This window comes from Erythrolamprus reginae, chromosome 10 (assembly GCF_031021105.1).
Source record: "Erythrolamprus reginae isolate rEryReg1 chromosome 10, rEryReg1.hap1, whole genome shotgun sequence".
NCBI lineage: Eukaryota > Metazoa > Chordata > Lepidosauria > Squamata > Dipsadidae > Erythrolamprus > Erythrolamprus reginae.
Window position 1 is genome coordinate 39,882,273 of NC_091959.1, and position 27,864 is coordinate 39,910,136.

Here is a 27,864-nt window from a genome sequence, read left to right on the forward strand (position 1 = left end):
CAACAGATCAAAAGAAATACCTTGCGTCGAGATTATACACGCTGCACAATTTCACACCGTTTCACAGCCCCCAGGAGAAGGAGGGTTGGAAGGAGTATGGCTGTTTTAAAATCATAAGTTACCTTCTCAAACATTTTGATTTTTTTTTTCTTTTAAAAGAAGAACAGGGTTATTGGCAATGTTGGAAAACCTAGCTAGAGTTGTCCAAAGGAAGGGTAGGGGGACAGAAGTCCCTTATATGCGCAGCTCTTCATGGGCGCATTTTAGTTTTTGGATGCTTCAGCAGATGGTAAGAAGATGGCTAGAAAACCGTCCCAATTCTTGGGCCAAAGGATGGTGTCTAAGAGACTGGACAAGACTTAGAGGTCTAGTGCGATACATCAACTTTCCTTCGGTAGATTAGGTTTCTGGTGAATGTATGCACATGAATTTCTCACTCATCCGAACAGGAGGAAGATGTACTGTACGTCTGGCCCAAAGCTTGGTTGCACAAACCTGATTCCTTTTGGCCACCCCTGAAATGAATTAAGAAGACCATCGCAGGTAAGGAAACGTTTGAGGGACCAGAAGACTATGAATTAGGTAGCCCTCGCTTGCCTCCAACACAGGTCTTCTGAGATTTGTACAGATCATTGAAAAAGAGAAAACTAGAAACCTGCTGGGTTCCATCCACCTCTTCTTCATGAGTTCCATCAGTTCTTCACTTTGACCTTCCAACAGCCCGGAGACTTTTGATTAGATGATTAGAGTTTTAGGTCATCTAGTCCAACCCCCCACTCAAGCAGCAGTCCCTACACCAACTGGCAGTCCAATCTCCCTTCGAAAGTATCAAGTGTTGGAGCTCTCACAACCTCCGCAGGCAACTTCTGTTCCACTGGTTGGTCGCTCTCACCGTCGGCAAATCTCTCCTTATATCCAGGTTGAAGCTCTCCTTGGTCAGCTTCCATCTGTTACTCCTCATCTGGCCTTGGGGTGCTTTGGAAAACCCCTCTCCTCTCTGTGGTAGACTTTGAAGCAGGAAAGGAGGAGAAAGCAACAGGGTGGGACGGACAAAGACTACAAGGTTTTTTAACCATGGTTTGACACAGCTGCCATTGTTGTTAGTAGACAGGTCACTTTGTCCAGGAAGTACCCAACGAGCTATGCCGAGCGCATCATCCTTTGAAGAAGGCGCCTACAGCTGGCATTGGCCGCCAGAGGGGGGACCTCCATGTTGGCTTTTCAAAATGGTTGGGGGCAGCAGGGGTGGGTTCCTTCTACCTTTTCCTACCGGGGCACATCTCGACACGGCTCCCCTCGCGCAATTTCACTTCTGTGCATGCTCAGAGGGACGGTTTTATTTCCGCGCCTGCTCAGAAAGTCGAAAAATCACCAAAAATTACCCCCCAAAAATAATTATGTTGGTGCGGACAGAAAGCACCGGAGTCGTCGTGCGAAAATTACATCATCGGCGGCCGACTACCGCAGCACCAGAACCTGGACCAAACCGGTAGGAACCCACTCCTGGTTGGTGGATGTGGGGGGGGGGGGGAGGAATCATGTCCAGCCATGAAGTAATACAGAGCAAATCCCACCGTACGGTTTCCTCCTCTTCCTCCTCCTGTTGGATCTTCACAGTGTATTTGGCTCCCCAGATGGACTCGCAGAGGGTGTGGCCGCTGCCCGTATTCTTCCTCTTACACTGAAATTTCGTACGTTGTCCCGCCCACCCCAGAGACCTTCTTAACGCTTGAGTGCCTAGCTGGACTGACGGGAGCTTGCACACTAGAAGTCGAGCCTATCCGACACTCGACTCTGGAGAGGCCCTTCGGCTGTCCATTGATTTGGCTGTGAGGGGTCTTCAGCGGGACGTCCTCTCTGCGGCCGGAAGAAAAGAGAAGGGGCAAAGTTAGTGGACAGAAAACAAGGGGATTTTCATGCAGCTAGTCCTATCTATCTATCTATCTATCTATCTATCTATCTATCTATCTATCTATCTATCTATCTATCTAATCTATGTATCTATCTATGTATCTATCTATGTATCTATCTATGTATCTATCTATGTATCTATCTATGTATCTATGTATCTATCTATCTATCTATCTATCTATCTATCTATCTATCTATCTAATCTATGTATCTATCTATGTATCTATCTATGTATCTATCTATGTATCTATGTATCTATGTATCTATCCTTTCTATCTATCTATCTATCTAATCTATCTATCTATCTATCTATCTATCTATCTATCTATCTATCTATCTATCTATCTATCTATCTATCTATCTATCTATCTATCTATCTAACTAACTAACTAACTAACTAATCTATGTATCTATGTGTCTGTCTGTCTGTCTGTCTGTCTATCTATCTAATCTATGTATCTATCTATGTATCTATCTATCTATGTATGTATGTATGTATCTATCTATCTATCTATCTATCTATCTATCTATCTATCTATCTATCTATCTATCTATCTATCTATCTATCTAATCTTTCTATCTATCTAATCTATCTATCTATCTATCTATCTATCTATCTATCTATCTATCTATCTAACTAAGTAACTAATCTATGTATCTATGTATCTGTCTGTCTGTCTGTCTGTCTGTCTGTCTGTCTGTCTGTCTATCTATCTAATCTATCTATCTATCTATCTATCTATCTATCTATCTATCTATCTATCTATCTATCTATCTATCTATCTATCTATCTATCTAACTAACTAACTAACTAACTAACTAACTAACTAACTAACTAACTAACCTATGTATCTATGTATCTGTCTGTCTGTCTGTCTGTCTGTCTGTCTATCTATCTATCTAATCTCTCTCTCTCTCTCTCTCTCTATTGGATTTGTATGCCGCCCCTCTCCGTGAACTCGGGGCGGCTAACAACAGTGGTAAAAACAATATGTGACAATCCAATACTAAAAACAGCTAAAAACCCTTGTTATAAAATCAATCATACATACAAACATACCATGCATAAATTGTAGAAGCCTAGGGGGAAAGAATATCTCAGGTTCCCCCATGCCTGACGGCAGAGCAATAGCAATAATATTTAAACTTTTAGTGCTCTTAAGCCCCCTCTAAGCGGTTTACAGAATCAGCTTCTAGGCCCCAACAATCGGGGTCCTAATTTTTACCCACTTCGGAAGGATGGAAGGCTGACTCAACCTTAAGCCGATGAACTACTAAGAAGTCCCTTATTTAAATTAATATTTAAAAAATAATCCACAGTTTGAACTCTGCACCCAGTTTTCTCCCACACAACTGCACTCATGCTAAAATTCCTCCGTACCTCGCGGTGCCTACGGACTGGGCTTCTGTTAGCTCCATAGTGTTAACGAAGGAGACGGATTTCGGACCGCCGTACGAGGGGGACCGCTGGATCCCGCTCGGGGAGGAAGGAACCTGGTGGATCGGCGATTTGTAGGAGCCGTTACTCATCCTGCCCTGCAGCGCCTGATGGGCTTGGATGTTGTTATTGGCTAGGTCTGCTTGGAGAGAAGGCGTGGAAGTCCTTGACACCCGGGTCATGGCGCTGGAGAGGGAAGACACGGAGGTCTGCAAAGCCGGATTGCGTGCGCTGAAGCTGCCATGGGGCATCAAATTGTCTCTGGAGCCGTATCTCAGGACTAAGCTACGGGGATCGTCCGAGAGCAGGCTGACTTGCTGAAGGCTGTAAGAACTCGGGGTGTCATACACCCCCGAATCCGCAAACACGGAGTCTGGGTGAGAGTGCAGCAGCTTCTCTCTCTCCTCCATCTCTTTCCTTTCTTGGATGGACGCCATGATGGTTTTCGACAGGTTGTCGTAGCGGACCGGGGAGGGGTCCCGCGGGTGAGGGGTTGGCCCACCCTGCCCAGGGCTAAAGGTCTGGGGAGACGGGCGCTGGAGTTCCCTTCCCCGCAGGTGGCACATTTTGGCAGACAAATATGGCGAGTGGTATCCGACGGAGCCCACCGCGGCGTGCGCGATGCACCGCTTCCCGGCTGGGGAGATGGGGTTGAGCAAACTGTCGTAGGATAAGCTCCCGTTCCTGTTGGAGAGAGAATTGGGGGCGAAGATGCTCTTGTAAGGAGTTGACGTCACTCCCTCGGACTTCATAGGGTGGAGGGACAGTTTTTCGGGGCCTCTCCGTCCACCCGTCTTCAGGCTGAGGGATCTGGAGTTGGCGGCCAAAGGATCGGCTTGGAGCGGGGAAGACTGGTAGGTCTTGTGAAGGGAACTCTTCCGATAGTTGGGGAGCTCCATGCTGGGCTCGGATTGGTAATCCAGACTGCTGTCGTTGTCATCGGCCAGGGAGCTTTGCCTGAGTCCGTCCTGGAGGGAGATCTGGGAGAAAAAAGAAAGAAAGGGTCAGACGGAGCTGCCGTCAGCCCTCGCGCGCGTCAACCAGACAGGAAACACGACCAGATGGGCTAATAAGACTTTATTGTAAGGCTATCTTGCAAGTCTGAAAGTACAAATCTCCCATCATCTTTTCTTTTGGCCTGATAAGTTCTCTAACTTATTAGGCTAAAAAAGAAATAGTGGGAAGTTTGTACTCCTTTCTGAGTTTCTATCTTTGCCCTTTATGTCGTCTCTTTGTCGATTATTCCCTAGGCAACCTATCTTCCCCTGTATTCCCAGATCATTTCCACATTATTATTATTATTATTATTATTATTATTATTATTATTATTATTAATTAGATTTGTATGCCGCCTCTCTCCGTAGACTCAGAGCGGCTCACAACAATAACAAAGACAATGTAACAACAAATCTAATAATTTAAAAAACACTAAAAACCCCATTATTAAAAGCAAGCATACACACAAACATACCATGTATAAACTGTATAGGCCCGGGGGAGATGTCTCAGTTCCCCCATGCCTGACGGCAGAGATGAGTCCTAAGAACTTTACGAAAGGCAAGGAGGGTGGGGGCAGTTCTGATCTCCGGGGGGAGCTGGTTCCAGAGGGTGGGGGCCGCCACAGAGAAGGCTCTTCTCCTGGGTCCCGCTAAACGACATTGTTTAGTCAACAGGACCCGGAGAAGGCCAACTCTGTGGGACCCAACCGGTCGCTGGGATTCGTGCGGCAGAAGGCGGTGTCGGAGATATTCTGGTCCGATGCCATGAAGGGCTTTATAGGTCATAACCAACACTTTGAATCGTGACCGGAAATTGATCGACAACCAATGCAGACTGCCACTACATCAGGGGAGATAATTTATTTCTCTCTCTCTCTCTTTGTCTTTCTCTCTGTGTTTGTTTCTCTCTGTGTTTGTTTCTCTCTCTCTCTCTTTTCTCCTTCTGTGCCTCGGTCTCTCTCTTTCCTCTCTGTCTGTTTCTAAGTCTCTCTGTCTCTGACTGTCTGTTGACACTCTCTCTCTGTGTGTATCTGTCTGTCTTTGTCAACCTTTCTCTCACTTCATTCTCTCTGTCTCTCTCTTTTTATCTGTCTGTCTCTGTCTCTCTCTCATATCCAAGGAACAAATCCCTGAAAAAAGATTAATGAGCCAGTATATAACTTCCTTAAAATGGCCTCTCCATTTTTATTTTTATTTTAATATAAGGGCCAGGGAAATGAGAAGAAAATAATACATAAGTGGTATCACACACTCTCTCCACTTGCATATTTTCAGCAGAATGTTTACATGTTGGCATGGGTGTCAAGATAAGGGAGTGTTTATACATATGTTTTGGGGATGCCCGGTAGCGCAGAACCTTTGGGAAAAAAGTGCAAGAGGACATTAATAGGATGTTAAATATATGATGGACAATTACAAAGGAAATGGCAGTATTAGTTAAAAGGAATGAGAGGGGAGAATTTAGAGAAATGAAAGAAGCAGTGATAGAAAGCGCTCAGGCGGTAACAGTCTTAGGCTGGAAGGATGCGACAAAATGGACAATGCAGAACTGGTATCGGTACATGGCGATACCAATTTGAGATTATGGATAAGAGGATGAATTCGGCCAATGAAACTGATGGGATGATGGGATAAGGTAAGAGGATATATGGTCAGTAGAATTCAAGACCAAGCTACAAAGAATAAATTGGTATCACTTTATAATATCTAAATCAGTGTTTCCCAACCTTTTTTGAGCCACGGCACATTATTCACATTTACAAAATCCTGGAGAACATTGAGCGGGGGGGGGGGGGTGAGCGGGGGGGCGGGCTAAAAATGTTTGGACAAAAAAACCCTCTCTTCCTCCCTTTCGCCCTATTTCTCCTCCCCTCTTTCCCTCTCTCTCCATCCCTCTTTCTTTCTTCCTTCCCTCTCTTTTTTGCTCTTTCTCTCGCCCTTCTTCCCTCCCTCTTTCTCGCTTTCTCTCTCTTGTATTCTTTCTCTCTCTTTGTCTCTCTTGCTATCTCTTTTATTCTTTCTTTCTCTCTCCCTTGCTTTCTCTCTCAGACACACTCTTTCTCTTTCTGTCTCCCTTGCTTTCTCTCTCTCTTGCTTTCTCTCTCTCTTTCTCACTCTCTTGCTTTCCTTCTCTTTCTCTCTTGCTTTCTCTCTCTCTCTCTTGCTTTCTTTCTCTCTTTCTCTCTTTCTTTCTTTCTTTCTCCCTTGCTTTCTCTCTCTCCCTCTCTTGCTTTCCTTCTCTCTCTCTCTCTCTTTCTCTCTCGTGCACCATGCCGGCAACATAGAAAGAGAGAGCGGAGAGAGAGTGGAGGGCGGCTTGCTGGTCCGCGGACCCCTGCATCAGCGGCCCCGCATGGCCCCAGCGCAAACTCCACCGTTGCCTTCGCCTCCGCCTAAGAGGCAGCAGCCACATCCAACCCTTCGCCTTCCCAGGTGTCTATGGCGCTCAGCGCCCGGCCACGCACCGCCTCCGCCTCCCGGTACCCTGCCCGACTTCTATCTGCAGGAACGGGTGGTGGGGCGCCACGAAGGGCGGCACTTGGAGGCCACCACGGCACCGTTGTCATCACGGCGCAAAGCCACGCAGTCCCGGATCGCTCGCTTCTCCAGCCAGCAAGCTGGCTGCCTGGGAAAGCGCCACATTTAAAAGCGCGCCGTTTTCCCAGGCAGCCGGCTTGCTGTCCGGAGAAGCGAGTGATCCGGGACTGCGTGGCTTTGCGCCGTGATGACAATGGTGCCGTGGTGGCCTCCAAGTGCCGCCCTTCGTGGCGCCCCACCACCCGTTCCTGCAGGTAGAAGTCGGGCGGGGTACCAGGAGGCGGAGGCGGTGCGTGGCCGGGCGCTGAGCGCCATAGACACCTGGGAGGGCGAAGGGTTGGAAGTGGCTGCTGCCTCTTAGGAGGAGGCGAAGGCAACGGCGGAGTTTGCGCTGGCTTTTCAAATGCGGCACTTTCCCGGGCAGCTGACTTTGCTGGCCAGAGAAGGGAGCGATTCAGGACTGCGTGGCTTTGCGCCACTTCAAAAATTTCTTCGGGGGGGGTGTAATGACTGCGGGCGCACGCCCACGCAGCTTAGAAGCAACAGTGGCCGGCGCCCTCCCACCGAGCCCCAAAAGCTCACTTCCCGTCACCGCCAGGGAAGCTCCAGCCAGGCCGGGCTCGCGGCACATCTGACCATGTCCCGTGGCACACTAGTGTGCCGCGGCACACTGGTTGGGAAACACTGATCTAAATAGATATATTGCTCTTGAGTTAAAATGGTATATAAAAAATATGCCCCCATTTTGGTGGAGGGGTATGAATGTTGTCTGGAGGTGGCCACTAAATCACTGAGCACATTGTTATATGTTGTGTGTATGTTCTATATTATAAAATCAATATATTTTTTTAATGGCCTCTTCATTGGTGCTGTGGCCTCATTGTTCAAAATGACAAAGATTGATGGTTAAAGGCTTGCTTCTAGAGAAGCAAAGGAGTTATAACCATAGCATAGTATAGCATAGGGTAGCATATGTTTCCGACCACAATTCAAAGTGTTGGTTATGACCTATAAAGCCCTTCATGGCATCGGACCAGAATATCTCCGGGACCGCCAGTTAGGTCTCACAGAGTTGGCCTTCTCCGGGTCCCGTCAACTAAACAATGTCGTTTGGCGGGACTCAGGGGAAGAGCCTTCTCTGTGTTGGCCCCGACCCTTTGGAACCAACTCCCCCCAGATATCAGAGTTGCCTCCACCCTCCGTGCCTTTCGTAAGCTCCTTAAAACCCACCTCTGTCGTCAGGCATGGGGGAACTGAGACTTTCCCTTCCCCCTAGCCTTTTAAAATTTATGCATGGTATGTCTGTATGTATGATTGGTTTCTTAAATTGGGGTTTTTAAATTAACTTAAATATTAGATTTGTTTACATTGTCTTATTATTGTTGTTAGCCGCCCCGAGTCTACGGAGAGGGGCAGCATACAAATCTGATAGATAGATAGATAGATAGATAGATAGATAGATAGATAGATAGATAGAGAGATAGATAGAAAGAGATAGATAGATATAGATAGATAGATATAGATAGATAGATAGATAGAAAGAGATAGAGAGATAGAGAGATAGAGAGATAGAGATAGAGATAGATAGATAGATAGATAGATAGATAGATAGATAGATAAATAGATAGATAGTACAGTGATCCCTCGAGTTTCGCGATCTCGATGTTCGCTAAACGCTATATCGCGAGTTTTCAACCCGGAAGTAAACAACACCATCTGCGCATGCGTGGCCTTTTTTTTCTATGGCCACGCATGCATAGATGGTGGAGTTTCCCCACCGGGCTGAGCGGCTTCCCCTGGGTCTTCCCCCTCTTGCCCCGGTAAGTGGCGCGAGCAAAGGCGTGGGCGCGCGTGCGGGGCCCGCTTCCCAGCTGGGAAGCAACAATACCAACCGGGTGGGTGGGGGAAGCCCCTGCGGCGCGCGCGTGAGGCCCGCTTCCCAGCTGGGAAGCAACAACACCAACCGGGTGGGTGGGGGAAGCCCCGGCGGCGCGCGCGCGAGGCCCGCTTCCCAGCTGGGAAGCAACAACACCAACCGGGTGGGTGGGGGAAGCCCCGGCGGCGCGCGCGCGAGACCCGCTTCCCAGCTGGGAAGCAACAACACCAACCGGGTGGGTGGGGGAAGCCCCGGCGGCGCGCGCGCGAGACCCGCTTCCCAGCTGGGAAGCAACAACACTAACCGGGTGGGTGGGGGAAGCCCCGGCGGCGCGCGCGCGGATAAGCGGCAGCAGCGAGGCGGCGGGGAAACCCCAATCTTCGGCTCCTCGCTGCTGTGGTGGAAGTAAAAACACCATCTGCGCATGCGCAGATGGTGTTTTTACTTCCGCACCGCTACTTCGCGAAAAATCGATCATCGCGAGGGGTCCTGGAACGGAACCCTCGCGATGATCGAGGGACCACTGTATAGCATAGCATAACACAACATAACATAGAATGTCATGGTATAGTATGGCAAGGCAGGGCAGGACAAGGCACAAGACAAAAAAACCACAACACAACATACCCTTCAGACATATTATGTAAAGACCTGATTGGGAAACACTGTTCGATCTGCTATCACTGCACTGTAATTTTTATTTTGACCCAAGGGAGAGGAAATTACATAGATGAAAAATATTTCAAGTGGGTTTGAAGTTGGGCCATTTTGTTTCATTCGGTCCAAATTGTGATTCAACCTGCAACCATGCCATCTTACCTGCTCAGATGTTCCATGATAGTGGACTTTAGAGTTGTTGCTGAAAGCAGGGCGATATTTATACATGGCAGGTGTGGGAGGGCTGATCAGTTTGGGAGAAAGGCTGCTCTCTGGAAAAAAGAAAGAAACAAGCCATGGCTTACGTCAAGCCCAAACCATGATTGAGTTTCACATAACATATAATATAAATTGATTGCTGACAGTTTGGCAAACTCTGTAAATTCAGCTCCGCGTTTTTGAAATCTTAGCTTATGGCTTAGGGTGTTTACATGGACCCAGTCCATGATGGCTTAGTCAGTAAACCATAGTTCAATGAACTGTGGCTATGTTTCTTCGAATGCAATAGTTTCTGCAACATGGGCTCAACCAGTCATAAATTTTTCCATCGGAAAGAACCTTTTAAAAGAGATAAATTCATACGTTCATTTGATTTAAAATAGAAAAGAACAAATCTCGTACCTTCGGTACTTCCTAGTTCGCTGTATTTACTGGAATCCCCTTTGGGTGGAAGTGGAGGCTGTATATCTATGGTGTTTTCGTCCAGCGCTTCTAGGCTAATTTTTGACTGGAAACAATCACAAAACAAAGTTAAGTGTTGCCCAGCGGTCTATTCTAACAACTAAATCATGCACACACACATCAGATGTCTCTACACACTGTGCAGGATAACAGTGGTCTTCACACATTGTGTTAAACTGCAGCATTGTTTGTGTTTAGCCGGCATTTGAAAACAGCCACTGTGCTTTCTTTCTGGTTTATGGCTTAATATGTTGCTTAAACCCATCCAGTTAAGACTTGTTCAACAAACCTTGGTTCAACAAATAATTTATTTATTTATTTATTAGATTTGTATGCCGCCCCTCTCCGCAGTCTCGGGGCGGCTAACAACAATAGTGAAACAACATATAACAAATCTAATATTTAAGAAATTTAAAAACCCTAATTTAAAAAAGACCAAACATACACACAAACATACCATGCATAAATTGTATAGGCCTAGGGGGAAGGGAAAGTCTCAATTCCCCCATGCCTGACGACAGAGGTGGGTTTTAAGGAGCTTGAGAAAGGCAAGGAGGGTGGGGGCAATTCTGATCTCTGGGGGGAGTTGGTTCCAGAGTGTCGGGGCCGCCACAGAGAAGGCTCTCCCCCTGGGTCCCACCAAATGACATTGTTTAGTCGACGGGACCCGGAGAAGGCCAACTCTGTGAGACCTAATCGGTCGCTGGGATTCGTGCGGCAGAAGGCGGTCCTGGAGATATTCTGGTCTGATGCCATTAAGGGCTTTATAGGTCATAACCAACACTTTGAATTGTGACCGGAAACTGATCAGCAACCAATGCATTGCTTAATGTAGCTTGAGAAGTTTTTCTAGGAGATAGTTTGGTCTAATAGAGGGGTAGGCAAAGTTGGCTCTCCTATGATATGTGGACTTCAACTCCCAGAATATCTGAGCCAATCAGGATAACTCAGGAATTCTGGGAGTTGAAGTCCACAAGTCATAGAAGAGCCAACTTTGCCTACCCCTGGTCTAGTGGATAGGTAAGGTATCAGGCAAGAAACCAGAACATAAATTCTAATCCTGTCTTAGTGATGAAAGCCAGGTAGGTGTCTTTGGGCCAATCTCCAGGAGACTGGGAGTTCTAGTCCCGCCTTAGGCATGAAAGACAGCTGGGTGGCTTTGGGCCAATCACTAGGGGATTGGGGATTCTAGCCCCATTTTAGGCATGAAAGCTGGCTAGGTGACCTTGGCCCAATCCCTCTCTCTCAACCCACCTGACCTCCCAGGATTACTGCGGAAGGGAACATAGGAGCAGGAAGGAGTGTTATATATGTTGGCCACCTCAGGGACCGCCTTCTGCCGCACGAATCCCAGCGGCCAGTTAGGTCCCACAGAGTGGGTCTTCTCCGGGTCCCGTCAACTAAACAATGCCACTTGGCGGGACCCAGGAGAAGAGCCTTCTCTGTGGCGGCCCCGGCCCTCTGGAACCAACTCCCCCCAGAGATTAGAATTGCCCCCACCCTCCTTGCCTTTCGTAAGCTACTTAAAACCCACCTCTGCCGCCAGGCATGGGGGAATTAAGACTTTTTTCTCCCCCTAGGCCGTTACAACTGTATACATGGTATGTTTGTATGTATGTTGGTTTTTATATATTAAGGGGTTTTAATTTGCTTTTAGTATTGGATTATATTGTATATTGTTCATGATTGTTGTTAGCCGCCCCGAGTTTTCGGAGAGGGGCGGCATATAAATCTAATAAAACTTGAAACTTGAACCTTGAGATATTTATAAAAATAATGAAGGCAAGATACAATCAAATACATGTAAACCCATGCACAAATCCGGCACCTAGAGTTTTTCCTTTGCAGGGATTGAAACCCGAAATAAACGATTAACTTGGATTTCAGCCTAGATGGACCGGATTCACCTCTCATGCTAGACCATAACTTACGGTAGTTTGTCTGGCTTTGCCTTAAATTGTTGAATAAACCTAGATAGTGAAAGTTATTTAACCCCTAGGGCTTAAAAAGCATGTTTTATGAATTCAGCCCAACATAGGTAAGTTTTAAGAATAATAATAATAACAACAGAGTTGGAAGGGACCTTGGAGGTCTTCTAGTCCAACTCCCTACTTAGACAGGTATCCCTACACTACTTCAGACAGATGGTTATCCAACATCTTCTTAAAAACTTCCAGTGTTGGAGCATTCACAATTTCTGGAGGCAGGTTGTTCCACTGGTTAACTGTTCTAACTGTCATGAAATGTCTCCTTAGTTCTAAGTTGCTTCTCTCCTTGTTTACTTTCCACCCATTGCTTCTTGTTCTGCCCTCAGGTGCTTTGGAGAATAGCTTGACTCCCCCTTCTTTGTAGCAACCCCATAGATATTGGAAGACTGCTATCATGTCTCCTCTGGTCCTTCTCCCCATCAAACTTGCCATGCCCAGTTCCTGCAACTGTTCTTCATATGTTTTAGCCTCCAGTCCCCTAATCATAGAAACATAGAAACATAGAAGACTGATGGCAGAAAAAGACCTCATGGTCCATCTCGTCTGCCCTTATACTATTTCCTGTATTTTATCTTACAATGGATATATGTTTATCCCAGGCATGTTTAAATTCAGTTACTGTAGATTTACCAACCACGTCTGCTGGAAGTTTGCTCCAAGGATCTACTACTGTTTCAGTAAAATAATATTTTCTCACGTTGCTTTTGATCTTTCCCCCAACTAACTTCAGATTGTGTCCCCTTGTTCTTGTGTTCACTTTCCTATTAAAAACACTTCCCTCCTGAACCTTGTTTAACCCTTTAACATATTTAAATGTTTCGATCATGTCCCCCCTTTTCCTTCTGTCCTTCAGACCAGTGTTCCCTCTAATTTTTTTTGGGGGTGGGCGGAAAAGTATAGTGTCTGAGCGGCAGTCCCTTCGGGACTGGGCGGCACAGAAATAATAAATAAATAAATAAATAAATAAATAAACAAACAAACAAACAAAAAACCCACCCTGTTTTGCCTCAGAGAATTTCAAAATAAAATACTGTACTGTGTGTCTGTAACAGTGAGCTCATAATAGGGCAACTCTATCAATATCAAAATGCCACTTAAATAGTTGAGCTAGTTTCAAACTAGATTTTGATTTTCTTTCTCTCTTCCTTACTCCCATTCTTTTTCTTTCTCTTTTCCTTCCTCTCTTTTTTCTATCTGTTTCTCTCTCTTCCTCTCTCTCTCCCTCCCTCTCACTCTTTCCCTCTCGGCTTCTGGGCAGGTTTGGAAAACTCTGAGTTGATGATGATTTTTAAGTGAGCGATTGCTCACTGCTCAGCTTAGAGGGAACTATGCTCCAGACTATACAGATTGAGTTCATTAAGAGCTCATCTTCGTTGCTCTTCTCTGCACTTTAGAGTCTCAACATCCTTGTTGCACCGTGGCGACCAAATGGAACCCTTTCACCAGGAAAATATGGAAACAGATTTCTGTGTAGGTGGATCTAAGCTAGGAGATAGTTCATAAGAAATACTTCACCTTGCTCTGGTTGAGGTTGGCTTGAACACCGTTGTCACTTATTTTGACGGTGATCTGTCGCTCCTTTAGATCCGGCCTCAGGAAAGGGAGCTTCACGCTTACCATCTCCTTCTTTTTGGGGTCAACAATGTACCTGCAAGATCACAGCATCTTGAAACGGATGCTTTTCATTAAAAGACACCACCTCATGAGTGCTGCAGACCTTTAATGACTTGGGTAAATATCTGCAAGTAGTTTACACAAAGGAACAATTACTGTATTTTTTGGAATATAAGACGCACCTTAATTTTTTCGGGAGGATCTGCCTACCAGATCCTGGCTATTCATCTGGCTAGCATCCTTAGTCTGGTCAGCTTCAGCACATTATCTTATCCCCTGGTTAGGGCTTTAAAAAAACCTTATTTGGAGCGAGTAACAATGAAAGAGCTTGCAAGCCAGTAAGAGCTGGGAACATCGTTAGGGCTGAAAAGAAACATTTGGAGCAAATAGAGCAATGAAAAAAACCCTGCAAAGACAGTGTTTGGAAAAATTCTTTGCAGAGAGTAACAATAAAAGAGCTTGCAAGTAGGTTAAGAGCTGGGAACATCGTTAGCACCTGGTTAGGGCTGGAAAGAAACTTACTCGGAGCAAGTTAGAGCAATGAAAAAAACCTGCAAAGACAGGGCTTAGAAAACATTCTTCACAGAGAATAACTATGAAAGAGCCTGCAAGATAAGAGCTGGGAAGTTTGTAAGCACCTAGTTAGGGCTGGGGGGAAGACCCTTTGAGAACAGTATGCAATGAAATTTCACTTTAATATATGCCAAATAGAATAGAATTAGGATAGGATTAGAGTAGAGTAGAGTAGAGTAGAGTGGAGTGGAGTGGAGTGGAGTGGAATGGAGAGGAGTGGAGAGGAGAAGAGTGGAGAGAGGAGTGGAGTGGAGTGGAATGGAGTGGAGAGGAGTGGAGAGGAGTGGAGAGGAGAAGAGTGGAGAGGAGAGGAGAGGAGAGGAGTGGAGAGGAGAAGAGTGGAGAGGAGAGGAGTGGAGAGGAGTGGAGTGGAGTGGAATGGAGAGGAGTGGAGAGGAGTGGAGAGGAGAGGAGAAGAGTGGAGAGGAGAGGAGAGGAGAGGAGTGGAGTGGAGAGGAGTGAGAGGAGAGGAGTGGAGTGGAGAGGAGTGAGAGGAGAGGAGTGGAGAGGAGTGGAGTGGAATGGAGAGGAGTGGAGAGGAGTGGAGAGGAGAGGAGAAGAGTGGAGAGGAGAGGAGAGGAGAGGAGAGGAGTGGAGTGGAGAGGAGTGAGAGGAGAGGAGAGGAGTGGAGTGGAGAGGAGTGAGAGGAGAGGAGTGGAGAGGAGTGGAGTGGAATGGAGAGGAGTGGAGAGGAGTGGAGAGGAGAGGAGAGGAGAAGAGTGGAGAGAGGAGTGGAATGGAGTGGAGAGGAGAGGAGAGGAGTGGAGAGGAGAAGAGTGGAGAGGAGAGGAGTGGAGAGGAGTGGAGTGGAGTGGAATGGAGAGGAGTGGAGAGGAGTGGAGAGGAGAGGAGAAGAGTGGAGAGGAGAGGAGAGGAGAGGAGTGGAGTGGAGAGGAGTGAGAGGAGAGGAGAGGAGTGGAGTGGAGAGGAGTGAGAGGAGAGGAGTGGAGAGGAGTGGAGTGGAATGGAGAGGAGTGGAGAGGAGTGGAGAGGAGAGGAGAAGAGTGGAGAGAGGAGTGGAATGGAGTGGAGAGGAGTGGAGAGGAGAGGAGTGGAGAGGAGAAGAGTGGAGAGGAGAGGAGTGGAGTGGAGAGGAGTGGAGAGGAGTGGAGTGGAGAGGAGTGGGGAGGAGTGGAGAGGAGAGGAGTGGAATGGAGAGGAGTGGAGAGGAGTGGAGAGGAGAGGAGAAGAGTGGAGAGAGGAGTGGAATGGAGTGGAGAGGAGTGGAGAGGAGAGGAGTGGAGAGGAGAAGAGTGGAGAGGAGAGGAGTGGAGTGGAGAGGAGTGAGAGGAGAGGAGTGGAGAGGAGTGGAGTGGAGTGGAATGGAGAGGAGTGGAGAGGAGTGGAGAGGAGAGGAGAAGAGTGGAGAGAGGAGTGGAATGGAGTGGAGAGGAGAGGAGAGGAGTGGAGAGGAGAAGAGTGGAGAGGAGAGGAGTGGAGAGGAGTGGAGTGGAGTGGAATGGAGAGGAGTGGAGAGGAGTGGAGAGGAGAGGAGAAGAGTGGAGAGGAGAGGAGAGGAGAGGAGTGGAGTGGAGAGGAGTGAGAGGAGAGGAGAGGAGTGGAGTGGAGAGGAGTGAGAGGAGAGGAGTGGAGAGGAGTGGAGTGGAGTGGAATGGAGAGGAGTGGAGAGGAGTGGAGAGGAGAGGAGAAGAGTGGAGAGAGGAGTGGAATGGAGTGGAGAGGAGTGGAGAGGAGAGGAGTGGAGAGGAGAAGAGTGGAGAGGAGAGGAGTGGAGTGGAGAGGAGTGGAGAGGAGTGGAGTGGAGAGGAGTGGGAGGAGTGGAGAGGAGAGGAGTGGAATGGAGAGGAGTGGAGAGGAGTGGAGAGGAGAGGAGAAGAGTGGAGAGAGGAGTGGAATGGAGTGGAGAGGAGTGGAGAGGAGAGGAGTGGAGAGGAGAAGAGTGGAGAGGAGAGGAGTGGAGTGGAGAGGAGTGGAGAGGAGTGGGTGGAGAGGAGTGGGGAGGAGTGGAGAGGAGAGGAGTGGAGTGGAGAGGAGTGAGAGGAGTGGAGTGGAGTGGAGAGGAGTGGAGTGGAGAGGAGAGGAGAGGAGTGGAGAGGAGTGGAGTGGAGGAGAGGAGAGGAGAGAAGTCTTTATTGGCCAAGTGTGATTGGACACACAAGGAATTTGTCTTTGGTGCATATGCTCTCAATATACATAAAAGAAAATATACACTTTTCAAGAATCATGAGGTACAACACTTAATGATTGTTATAGGGTACAAATAAGCAATCAGGAAACAATTGATAGGAATAAAAATTAATATTAGTGTACATTCAAAGTGACCATAAAGTTATTTTATTCTGTCCTGTCCCATTCTATTGGTATTATTCTCTATTCTCTTCTATTCTATTCTGTTCAATTTTATATTCTGCATTCTGCATTCTGTATTCTATTCTATTCTATTCCATCCTATCCTACTATGTTAACACACCAAGCGTTCAAGGCAGAGGTTCAAACCTGTATCTATCATTTGTACAGATTCAAAATATAATCAATAAATCAATGAAGACCAGCTCGTCCAGCCCCCCAAGCTCACATCCCCACAAACCCAGCACCGGTTAATGAACCATCTTCCATGCTTCTCCTTAGATCTCACCTGGGAGCCAGAGGGCTGCAGAGGACATGTTCCACGTTCCCACAGCATCCTTGAGTAAAAGGATTGACTCCTCCTCGGAACTTACCCGTTACCTGGAATTAAAAACCAAAGAGGGCAGTTTGAAAAAGGAAGGAAACCACCTCCAATTGGCCTGAGAAAGACCTTGGTAGGTGGAAGGGAGGAGGTGCCACCTATGGAACAATCAGCATAGCCCACAGTCAGGTAGTGGATGGGGCAAGAGGTTCAGCAAGGACCTCCCTTAGTTTCTTGGGTTGTAAAAGAGAACAGGATGTGGGAGAGGATTTTACTGGACTTATGACCACAATTGAGCCCAAAACATCTGGTGCTAAGCAAGACTGGTTCTTCAGCTAGTTTTGACCCAGGTTACGAGTTCTCTGGTAGCAAGTTGAGGACTACGTGTATGGTCAACTGCTCTGGCGGCGGAGGGAATGTCAAATAATCCCAGGAGTAAGAGGATAGATAGAAAAGTAGTACTTGGAGTACTGTATTCAGTTCTGGTCACCACACTTCAAAAGAGACATTGAAACTCTGGAGAAGGTGCAAAAAAGAGCAACCAAGATGATTAAGGGACTGGAAACCAAGACATACAAAGAGAGACTGAGGGAACTGGGCATGGATAGCCTAGAGAAAAGGAGGGCCAGAGCGGACATGATAGCAGTCTACAAGTATACGAGGGGATGTCACAGAGAGGAGGGGATCACTTTATTCTTCAGGGCACCAGAGGGCCGGACGAGGAACAACGGCTGGAAGCTGACCAAGGAGAGATTCAACTTGGAGATAAGGAGGAACTTCCTGACGGTCAGAGCGATCAACCAATGGAACAACCTAACAGCGGACGTTGTGATCTCCAACACTCTGGACATTTTAAAGAGAAGATTGAACTGCCACTTGACTGGTGTACTATAGGGTTCCTGCTTGGGCGGGGGGTTGAACTCGATGGCCGTCATGGTCCCTTTCAACTCTAACAATAAATAAATAAATAAAAGCCATCTTACCTGCTCGTTGGTTGTGCGTCCCCGGGCCACTAAAACGATGTGGAAAGCAGTCAGGCCAATCACTGGGATAAAGAACAAGCCAGCGATACACATCACTGTCATTCTGGAGGGTGGTGTTAAGGAAACCTGCAAATTACTGTGCCGTGGGCACTGGAGTAGGGTGGAAAGAATCCACCCTTTCAGGTTGGCCTGAAACCCATCTGGTGGGGTTGGACCCCAGAGGACCCCGCAAGGAGGATACGTAACAGCGGTGTGGGCCACGCCCACTTTTTCAGCGTGATGTAAGACATAGATAAGCCCGAAGGTGAACACGCCGACCATGTGGGCACTTAAAGACAGCAAGAAAAGGAAAAAATAGCGGTAGTTCCGTCTTCCGATACAGTTATTAACCCAAGGGCAGTGATGATCGAAATCCTGGTGAGACAACAGGAGAGACAGTATAACACAATGCAGGCATACACGGGAATAATGGAAAATATAATACAGTATTCCCTCGATTTTCACAGGGGATGCGTTCCGAGACCGCCCGCGAAAGTCAAATTTCCGCGAAGTAGAGATGCGGAAGTAAATACACCATTTTTGGCTATGGACAGTATCACAAACCATCCCTTAACACTTTAAACCCCTAAATTATCATTTCTCATTCCCTTAACAACCATTTACTCACTATTATTACTGCTACTCACCATTGAATAAAACACTTAGTGATCCTGATATTTATAAACATAATTATTTATTAACAATAATAATTATTTTTTTGTTATTTATTTGCAAAAAGTATTAGTTTGGCGATGATGTATGACATCATTGGGCGGTAAAAACAGTGGTATAGAAAAAAAATCGTGAAATATATTTTAATTAATATTTTTTGAAAAACCGTGGTATAGGCTATTCACAAAGTTTGAAGCTGCGAAAATCAAGGGAACACTGTAATAACAAACACAACAACACTATCAATCTTTCGGACCTCCAAGAACCAGGAAAGATACATGGAGTAGCTTTTGAGCAAGGGCCTTTGTTGTTCCTCTAGACAGAACTATAGATTCCTATAGACAGAATCTTGCCAAACGGAAGCAACTATTTACATCAGGATGGATATTCTTGGACAATTCCTAGGGAGGAGCCTTCTTAACTCTCTTTTTTTCGACCAAGAGGTCTAAACTTGGCTGTCTCCTCTTGCTCCTCTGGAATGCAGCCCCTCCCTGCTGGGAATCCAGACTACATTCCACCCAGGTAGGGGTTCCTTTTTGCCGGCGCTACGGAATGCTACCTGTTATGCTGGGCTTCACGTTACGAGCCCCAGTGAAGTCAGGAATGTAAATTCAAACACACACATGCTGATGCAGAATGAACATAAAAGCCGTTTATCAAAAAATAATACAGTCATGAGCAATCATGGGCTTTCCCAGATATGCCCATGTCTCATCAACACTCCACGGCCTGCACTGGTTGCCGATCAGTTTCCGGTCACAATTCAAAGTGTTGGTTATGACCTATAAAGCCCTACATGGCATTGGACAAGAATACCTTCGGGACCGCATTCTGCCGCACGAATCCCAGCAACAGATTAGGTCCCACAGAGTTGGCCTTCTCTGGGTCCCGTCGACTAAACAATGTCATCTGGCGGGACCCAGGGGAAGAGCCTTCTCTGTGGCAGCCCCGGCCCTCTGGAATCAACTCCCCCCAGAGATTAGGATTGCCCCCACCCTCCTTGCCTTTCAAAAGCTCCTAAAAACCCACCTATGTCGCCAGGCATGGGGAAACTGATACAACCCTTAGCTACTATGGTTTTTTATGTATGGTTCGTTAGGTTGTGTGATTGTTTTTTATAAGAAGGGTTTTCAATTGCTTTTAACATTAGATTTGTACATTTTCTGTTGTGAGCTGCTCTGAGTCCTCGGAGAGGGGCGGCATACAAATCTAATAAATAATAATAATAATAATAATAATAATAATAATAATAATAATAATAATAACAATAACAACAACAACAACAACAATAATAATAATAATAATTATTATTATGTCAATACAACACAGCTAATGAGATCACTATGCTGGATTTCATATTTCATCACCAGTCGGGCACTTCCCAAGTACCTAAGACTGCGTGATGTAGCGGTGAATTATGTTTGCCGATCCCAGTAAAGTGGCCTTTTGCAATTGACGATGGAGATTTTGTCAATTCCGATGGTTTTCAAATGTCCGCTGAGATCCTTTGGCACTGCGTCCAGCGTGCCAAGTACCACTGGGACCACTTTCACTGGCTTATGCCAGAGTCGTTGCAGCTCGATTTTTAGATCTTCGTATTTCACTAATTTTCCAGCTGCTTCTCCTCAATTCTGCTGTCTCCTGGGATTGCGATGTCGATGATCCATACTTTCTTTTTCTCCACAATCACAATGTCTGGTGTGTTATGCTTATTATTATTATTATTATTATTATTATTATTATTATTATTATTACTACTACTACTACTACTACTACTACTACTACTACTACTACTACCTGATACTGATTCCACCATACTTGTGGAGAAATAGTTGGTCTTCTGAATTCTTGTTGTGGAGAAGCTTGTTTGGTCTCCTGAATCTCTTAAGGTGGGGATATATGGTTGTCTCCCGACTCTTTTGTCGTTATCAGGCTTTTGTGGGCCTGCCAGCAGCCCGTGCAGCTGAAAGCAGATCCCGTTTGAGAGGAGACTGACTTGGTGATGCTCCACCCACCTGTGAAGCTGGCCCCCAAGTCAGACAGCAAGGAGGCTGGCGAGGACTCGGTGGCAGAGACGGAGGTTGGTTATCCATCTATCTATCTATCTATCTATCTATCTATCTATCTATCTATCTATCTATCTATCTATCTATCTAATCTATCTATCTATCTATCTATCATCTATCTATCTATCATCTATCTATCTATCTATCATCTATCTATCTATCTATCTATCATCTATCTATCTATCATCTATCTATCTATCTATCATCTATCTATCTATCTATCTGTCTATCATCTATCTATCTAATCTATCTATCTATCTATCTATCATCTATCTATCTATCATCTATCTATCTATCTATCATCTATCTATCTATCTATCTATCTATCATCTATCTATCTATCTATCTATCATCTATCTATCTATCTATCTATCATCTATCTATCTATCTATCATCTATCTATCTATCTATCTATCTATCTATCTATCTAATCTATCTATCTATCTATCATCTATCTATCTATCTATCATCTATCTATCTATCTATCTATCATCTATCTATCTATCTATCTATCTATCTATCATCTATCTATCTATCTATCTATCATCTATCTATCTATCTATCTATCTATCTATCTATCTATCTGTCTGTCTATCATCTATCTATCTATCTATCTATCATCTATCTATCTATCTATCTATCTATCTATCTATCTATCTATCATCTATCTATCTATCTATCTATCTATCATCTATCTATCTATCTATCTATCTATCTATCTATCTATCTATCTATCTATCTATCTATCTATCTATTAAATTTGTATGCCGCCCCTCTCCGTAGACTCGGGGTGGCTCACAACAGTAATAGAAAAACAATGTACAATAAAAATCTAATAATTAAAACTAAAAACCCATAATTTAAAAAACATGCACACAACATACCATACATAAACAATACAGGCCTGGGGAAGTAATCTCAGTTCCCCCGTGCCTGATGGCAGAGGTGGGTTTTAAGGAGTTTACGAAAGGCAAGTAGGGTGGGGGCAGTTCTAATCTCATGGGGGAGCTGGTTCCAGAGGGTCGGGGCCGCCACAGAGAAGGCTCTTCCCCTGGGGCCCGCCAAACGACATCGTTTAGTCGACGGGACCCGGAGAAGGCCAACTCTGTTGGACCTAATCGGTCGCTGGGATTCGTGCGGCAGAAGGCGGTCCCGGAGATATTCTGTTCCGATGCCATGAAGGGCTTTATAGGTCATAACCAACACTTTGAATTGTGACCGGAAACTGATCATCAACCAATGCAGACTGCGGAGTGTTAGTGTAACATGGGCATGCCTTGGGAAGCCCATGATTGCTTTCGCAGCTGCATTCTGCATGATCTGAAGTTTCCGAACACTTTTCAAAGGTAGACCCATGTAGAGAGCATTACAGTAGTCGAGTCTCGAGGTGATGAGGGAATCTTGGCGGGGATGAGGAAGAAGAGGCTTCTCTTCTTAATGCAAGAGCACACAGAGCTGCCAAGAGGCAGGAGGGGTTACTTCAGAGGAGGTCTCCTCGGGAGTAAGACTTGGTTATGACCTATAAAGCCCTACATGGCATTGGACAAGAATACCTTCGGGACCGTCTTCTGCCGCACGAATCCCAGCGACCAGTTAGGTCCCACAGAGTTGGCCTTCTCTGGGTCCCATCGACTAAACAATGCCATCTGGCGGGACCCAGGGGAAGAGCCTTCTCTGTGGCAGCCCTGGCCCTCTGGAATCAACTCCCCCCAGAGATTAGGAGTGCCCCCACCCTCCTTGCCTAATTGGCCACTCCCCTAGTCTACTTAAGGACAACAGAGGGAGCTGAAAGGCTGCAGGAAACAACCTTTTAGAATTGTGTGTCTGTCATGAGTACCTGTGTCTAAGAAACTCTCTCCTCTGCTTTGTCTTTCTGCTCTCGAGAAAGACGTCTAGGCATTTTGCCAAGCCTTTGAAACTTCACCAGACAACAAGAAATAATTGCATTGCTCTGATTTAAGACTTTGCTGAACTTACGCCAGTGTCTAATAAAGATTAATTAGCAGCTACGTTTTTGATAAGAAAAGATTGCTTTTAGATTTGTGTGTGTATGTGTGCGTTTCTCCACTAATAAGCCAGTTATTAGTAGTGGTTTATTGATTAAATTAAGTTTGTCCAAACTGTGTGTTTGTTACATTCCTAAATGGGGCAGAACACAGGCCTCCCAACAACATGGAGCTTCCTTTTCCTCACTTATGGAAAGAATTCTTGACAAGCCAAAACAGCAATTTGTACTGCTATAGATCAGTGGTTCCTAATATGGGGCTCGTGCCCCACAGGGGGGCAATTTGTATTTTTAATGGCGGCAATTGGAGCCTTGTTTAAACCAAGTTAATGTGGACCCAGATTGTTGGGGGCAAGATTTTGATTCTGAAAACCGCTTAGAGAGGGCTGTAAAAGCATTATGAAGTGGTATATAAATCTAAATGCTAATGCTAAAAGAAAAAATGGTTGTCGGGACAGAGCTGATAAAGTCCATAAAAAATAAAAATAAAAGAAAAGTGGGAAATTTAAAGAACGAAAGGCAAGGTATGAAATGATGGATGGAGAAAAGGGGAAGGCTTTTATCTGATTGGTCTAACACCTGGCAACTTCAAATATCAACCAACAAATGCTCTGCCCTCTACATCGGCAAAAAGAATCCAAACCTCATATATAAACTGAATAAACAAATTCTCACAGCCAACCCACACTCAGTAAAAGACCTTGGAATACTAATATCAAATGACCTAAGTGCTAAAGCCCACTGCAACAATATCGCCAAAAAGGCTTCCAGAGTTGTTAACCTGATCCTACGTAGCTTCTGCTCCGGCAATCTCACACTACTCACAAGAGCCTACAAAACTTTTGCCAGACCCATCCTTGAATACAGCTCATCTGTCTGGAACCCATACCACATCTCGGATATCAACACCCTTGAAAACGCCCAAAGATATTTCACCAGAAGAGCCCTTCACTCCTCCACTCGAAACAGAATACCCTACGAAAATAGACTAACAATCCTGGGTCTAGAAAGCTTAGAACTACGACGCTTAAAACACGATTTAAGTATTGTCCAGAAGATTATATGCTGCAACGTCCTACCGGTCAATGACTACTTCAGCTTCAACCGCAACAACACAAGAGCACGCAACAGATTCAAACTTAATATTAACCGCTCCAAATATGACTGTAAAAAATATGATTTTAACAATCGAGTTGTCAAAGCGTGGAACTCATTACCGGACTCAATAGTGTCAACCCCTAACCCACAACATTTCTCCCTTAGACTATCCACAATTGACCTCTCCAGGTTCCTAAGAGGTCAGTAAGGGGCGTACATAAGTGCACTAGTGTGCCTTTCGTCCCATGTCCAATTGTCTTTCCTTTATCTCATATATCATATATATTTTCTTCCTTTCATATATCTTCTCCTCTATTTTTACATATTATCTTTATATATATTACTTCATGTCTATTCTCTTCCATATGTATTGTGTATTGGACAAATGAATGAATAAATAAACATAAATAAATAAGGCAAAAGAGAAAGAAAAGGAGAGGTAAGTGAATGAAACGAGCTTAAATCAGAGCAAATTAGATTTTTTTCCTCTGTCGTTTTCTCTTTCCTCCTGCCTTTAGTTTCTCAATTCAAAGAGAAAGAGAGAAAGAGAGAGAAGGAGGAAGCGAGAGAGAGAGAGAAAGAGACCATTTAAGGCAGTGTTTTTCAACCAGTGTGCCGCGAGACATGGTCAGGTGTGCCGCGAAGCTCAGAGAAAGAAAACAAGAGAAAGAGCAAGAGAGAAAGAAAGAGCAAGAGAGAGAGAAAGAAAACAAGAGAGAAAGCAAGCAAGAGAGAGAAAGAAAGAGAGAGAGAGAGAGAGAACAAGAGAGAAAGAAAGCAAGAGAGAGAGAGAGAAAGAGAGGGAGGGAAGGTGGGAGAGAGAAAGAGAGCAATAAAGAGGAAAGAAGAGAGAAAGAAAGGGATGGAGAGAGAAAGAGGAAAAAAGAGGAAGAGAGAGGGGAGAGAGAAATAGAGCGAAAGGGAGGAAGAGATAATTTTTTTGTCCAAACTTTTTTTAGCCCCCCCCCCCCCCCTCAATGTGCCCCATGGTTTTGTAAATGTAAAAAATGTGCCGCGGCTCAAAAAAGGTTGAAAATCACTGATTTAAGGGATATATGTGCCACGAAGAGGATTTCCTAGTAATAAACCTCCTGCTCAATAAAACACCACTATTGCTATGACATAAAATCCTATTGTCTTCTCAGCCAATAAATTCCCCTCGCTAACCTTCAACCCAGCCATCTCTCTAATGAAGAGGAGTAGGTTTTACTGCTCTGCTCTGGATGACTCCTTTTAATGAATTTCTCTGGGCAGGATGAACTGATTCTCATCTCCTTTTTAAACTGCACAACCGGCTAAAGTCGGAAGATGGTTTTAAAAAGGCTCTGTTCTCCTGCCAAAGTGGTAAAATCATCTCGCAAGGGGAAAGAAACTCAGGAGGTACCAGACGTAGAGAAAAAGGAAAGAGGTACAGTACCTCGCTTAAGAATAAGATATCGTGTGTGTTTGCAACCAGGATAATTTTGGTCTTGGCTTTCATTGGTGGCTTAAATATCCGGTGAGTAGAATTAAGGCATCTAATTTAACACAGAACATAGAATCATAGAGCTGGGAGAAACCTCGGTGGTCTTTGGTTTGGGTGTGAGCTTCTTTGGCAGTCCCTTATTTGGGGTATTTTCTGAACAATCAACCAAAGGAACAGAAGTTACCTTCGGAAGTTGTGGAAGCTTCAATACTGGAAGCTTTCAAGAAGAGATTGGGACTGTCAAAATGGTGTAGGGTAGTACAGTGAAGGACTACTAAAACTTTTACTACCACACTATGGCCGTGGCTTATGCAGGACGCCCTGCATTTTCTTTCAACATCTTTCAGTGCAAATTGGGTGCAAATTGGCTACCACACTCCGTTCCCCCCCACCCGGTCCGGGAAGTAGCCCAACCCTGGGGTAGTGATGGCGAACCTCTGGCCCAGCTCCTGCCCCAAGGAATGTGCAGGTGGATGTGGGGGAGACATCTGCATGCTGCAGGCCTGTTTTGCTCCCAGTGGAATCTGCTGACGAAGTCTCCTCTGACCAAGGAGGCCTGAGTGACAGAGAGGAGGACAGTTTGGCAGACAGCCCTGGAGGAGATCAATCATCTGTATCATCTCTGGATTCTGAACAAGAATTAATGACACATCCACGCATGTGTAGAGTGATGCATAGGAAGCAACAACTAAAGGATTATTATAGGAGAAAATGAGGCCACCTGTGGTTGGGTGGGGCTGCTGTAATCAGTGCTACTGCTATAAATAACAGCGTGTGGGTTTGGCCGTTGTGGAGAATTATCTGATCGTTGTGTTTCATGAATGTCTTGTTGACTCCGGCCTTTGTTTGTTGACTTTTCACCACTTTGAAAACAAAGCAGAGCAAAGTGTGTTTCACTTCGTGGAAGAAGAAGGACTGTGACTTCCTTCACAGCTGCAAGCTGAGTACTTACGAACTGATAAGGGACTTGTACAAACTACCCGGTTGTTTTGGGATGAGTGCTTTTTGCAATACAAAAAGAGTGCTTAATTTGGAATTTTGGGATAAAGAACATTGTTTTACATTTTCAAATGTGTGCGTGTCTGAAATTTATACCTTTGAATTTTTGGGAGGCTGCTACCAGAGAGTCCGGCAGAACATACTATAAAATCAATACTCAAGGGATCGCGTTTAGTTATTATTTCTACAGCAAGTTACAACTCTGTCCGAAAAGGAAAGTCACGCCAGCCCTTACCTCGACGCAGTTGTCACAAACACTGCAGTGGGAGCAACGTGGAGGGCGGTAGAAGTGGCAAGTGGCACACCATTTCATCCGAACTTGGATGCCTTTGATCTCCACGTTCTTATAGAGCGGAGCTCGGAAGTCGTCATCTTTATCCTCGTCTTCGTCAGCTGCTCGGACGACAGAAAGAAATGGTTCAATGAGACACAACGTTCTCTCACTCTATCACTCTAGCTCTATCTATCTGTCTGTCTGTCTGTCTGTCTGTCTATCCCTCCATCCATCCATCCGTATCCATCTATCATTTATCCATCCATCCACCCTCCCTCCCTCCCTCCATCCATCCATCCATCCATCCATCCATCCTTTCCCTTTCCCTCTCTCTAATCCAGTGATTTTCATCCTTTTTTGAGCCACGGCACATTTTTTACATTTACAAAATCCTGGGGCACACCACCAACCAAAATGACACAAAATGACACCCTAAAACACTCTCCTCTCTTTTTCCATCCGTCTCCTCCCCACCCTTGTGTGTGTATACACACTCTTGAACCATTTCCAAAAACAGGTGAGGGCTGGGGGTTTTTTTCTCTCTTATTCTTTGGGTGCTTTTTATCATATACTTTAAATCAAGAGTCACTTCTCTCTCTTTTGTTTCTCTCTTTCCTCTCATTCTCTGCCTCAATCATTTTCTCATTTCTCTTTTTTCCTCCCCTTTTTGCTCATTTCTCTCTCCCTTCCTCTCCTTTTCTCTCTCTCTCTCTTGCTTTCTTTCTCTCTCTCTCTCTCTCTCTTGCTTTCTCTCTCTCTCTCACTTGCTTTCTCTCTCTCTCTCTCAGCAAAAAGTTGCGAGACTGGAACCTGAGCTTCCTTCTTCGCAGCAAACCTGACCATGTTTTGCGGCACACTAGTGTGCCACGGCACACTGGTTGAAAAACACTGCTCTAATCTATCATTTTATCATTCTATCTCTATTACTGATAGGCAAACCGAACCCGCACAATTCGGGTCCGTACCGAATTTTGTGGTGTTCGGTATGCCGAACCCGAAATTTTTTCAAACTTCGGGCAAAGTTCGGGGTCGTGTTCGGCATTCGGTGCTTTGACGTCACCGGCAGGTTGCTAAGGACACCAAGGTGATCACTTCCTGGATTCCATGGAATCCAGGAAGTGATCACCTTGGCGTCCTTAGCAACCTGCCGGTAACGTCAAAGCTCTGCCCTCGGAATCTCTTCGTGGAAGGGATTCCCCGTTCGGGTTCGAGTTCCGTTCGGGTTCGGCCGAACTTGCCGAACCCGAACACCGTTGGGATCGCCCATCACTAATCTCTATCCACCCATCCAGCTATCTATCCACCTAGCAGGACTACTAGATTCTGTAACAGCTTTGTTCCCTACGCCCCCCGTCTGGTA

The 27,864-nt window shown here is 45.5% G+C and overlaps 1 protein-coding gene across 2 annotated transcripts in view; it reads right to left on the reverse strand.

Moving 5' to 3' along the window:
- Position 1: 1 nt before the first annotated feature.
- Positions 2-27,864, reverse strand: part of ZDHHC8 (zinc finger DHHC-type palmitoyltransferase 8) — a 119,271-nt gene continuing 91,408 nt past the window's right edge. For both annotated transcript variants that reach the window (XM_070762721.1, XM_070762720.1), the window contains exons 3-11: positions 26,466-26,623; positions 18,128-18,300; positions 17,887-17,989; positions 16,871-16,962; positions 13,603-13,735; positions 10,040-10,145; positions 9,581-9,690; positions 3,293-4,329; positions 2-1,857 (exon numbers count right to left, since the gene is read on the reverse strand). In XM_070762721.1, coding sequence (XP_070618822.1) covers positions 1,677-1,857; positions 3,293-4,329; positions 9,581-9,690; positions 10,040-10,145; positions 13,603-13,735; positions 16,871-16,962; positions 17,887-17,989; positions 18,128-18,300; positions 26,466-26,623 — 2,093 coding nt within the window. In that variant the 3' untranslated portion in view covers positions 2-1,676. The remainder of the gene's footprint in view (positions 1,858-3,292; positions 4,330-9,580; positions 9,691-10,039; positions 10,146-13,602; positions 13,736-16,870; positions 16,963-17,886; positions 17,990-18,127; positions 18,301-26,465; positions 26,624-27,864) is intronic.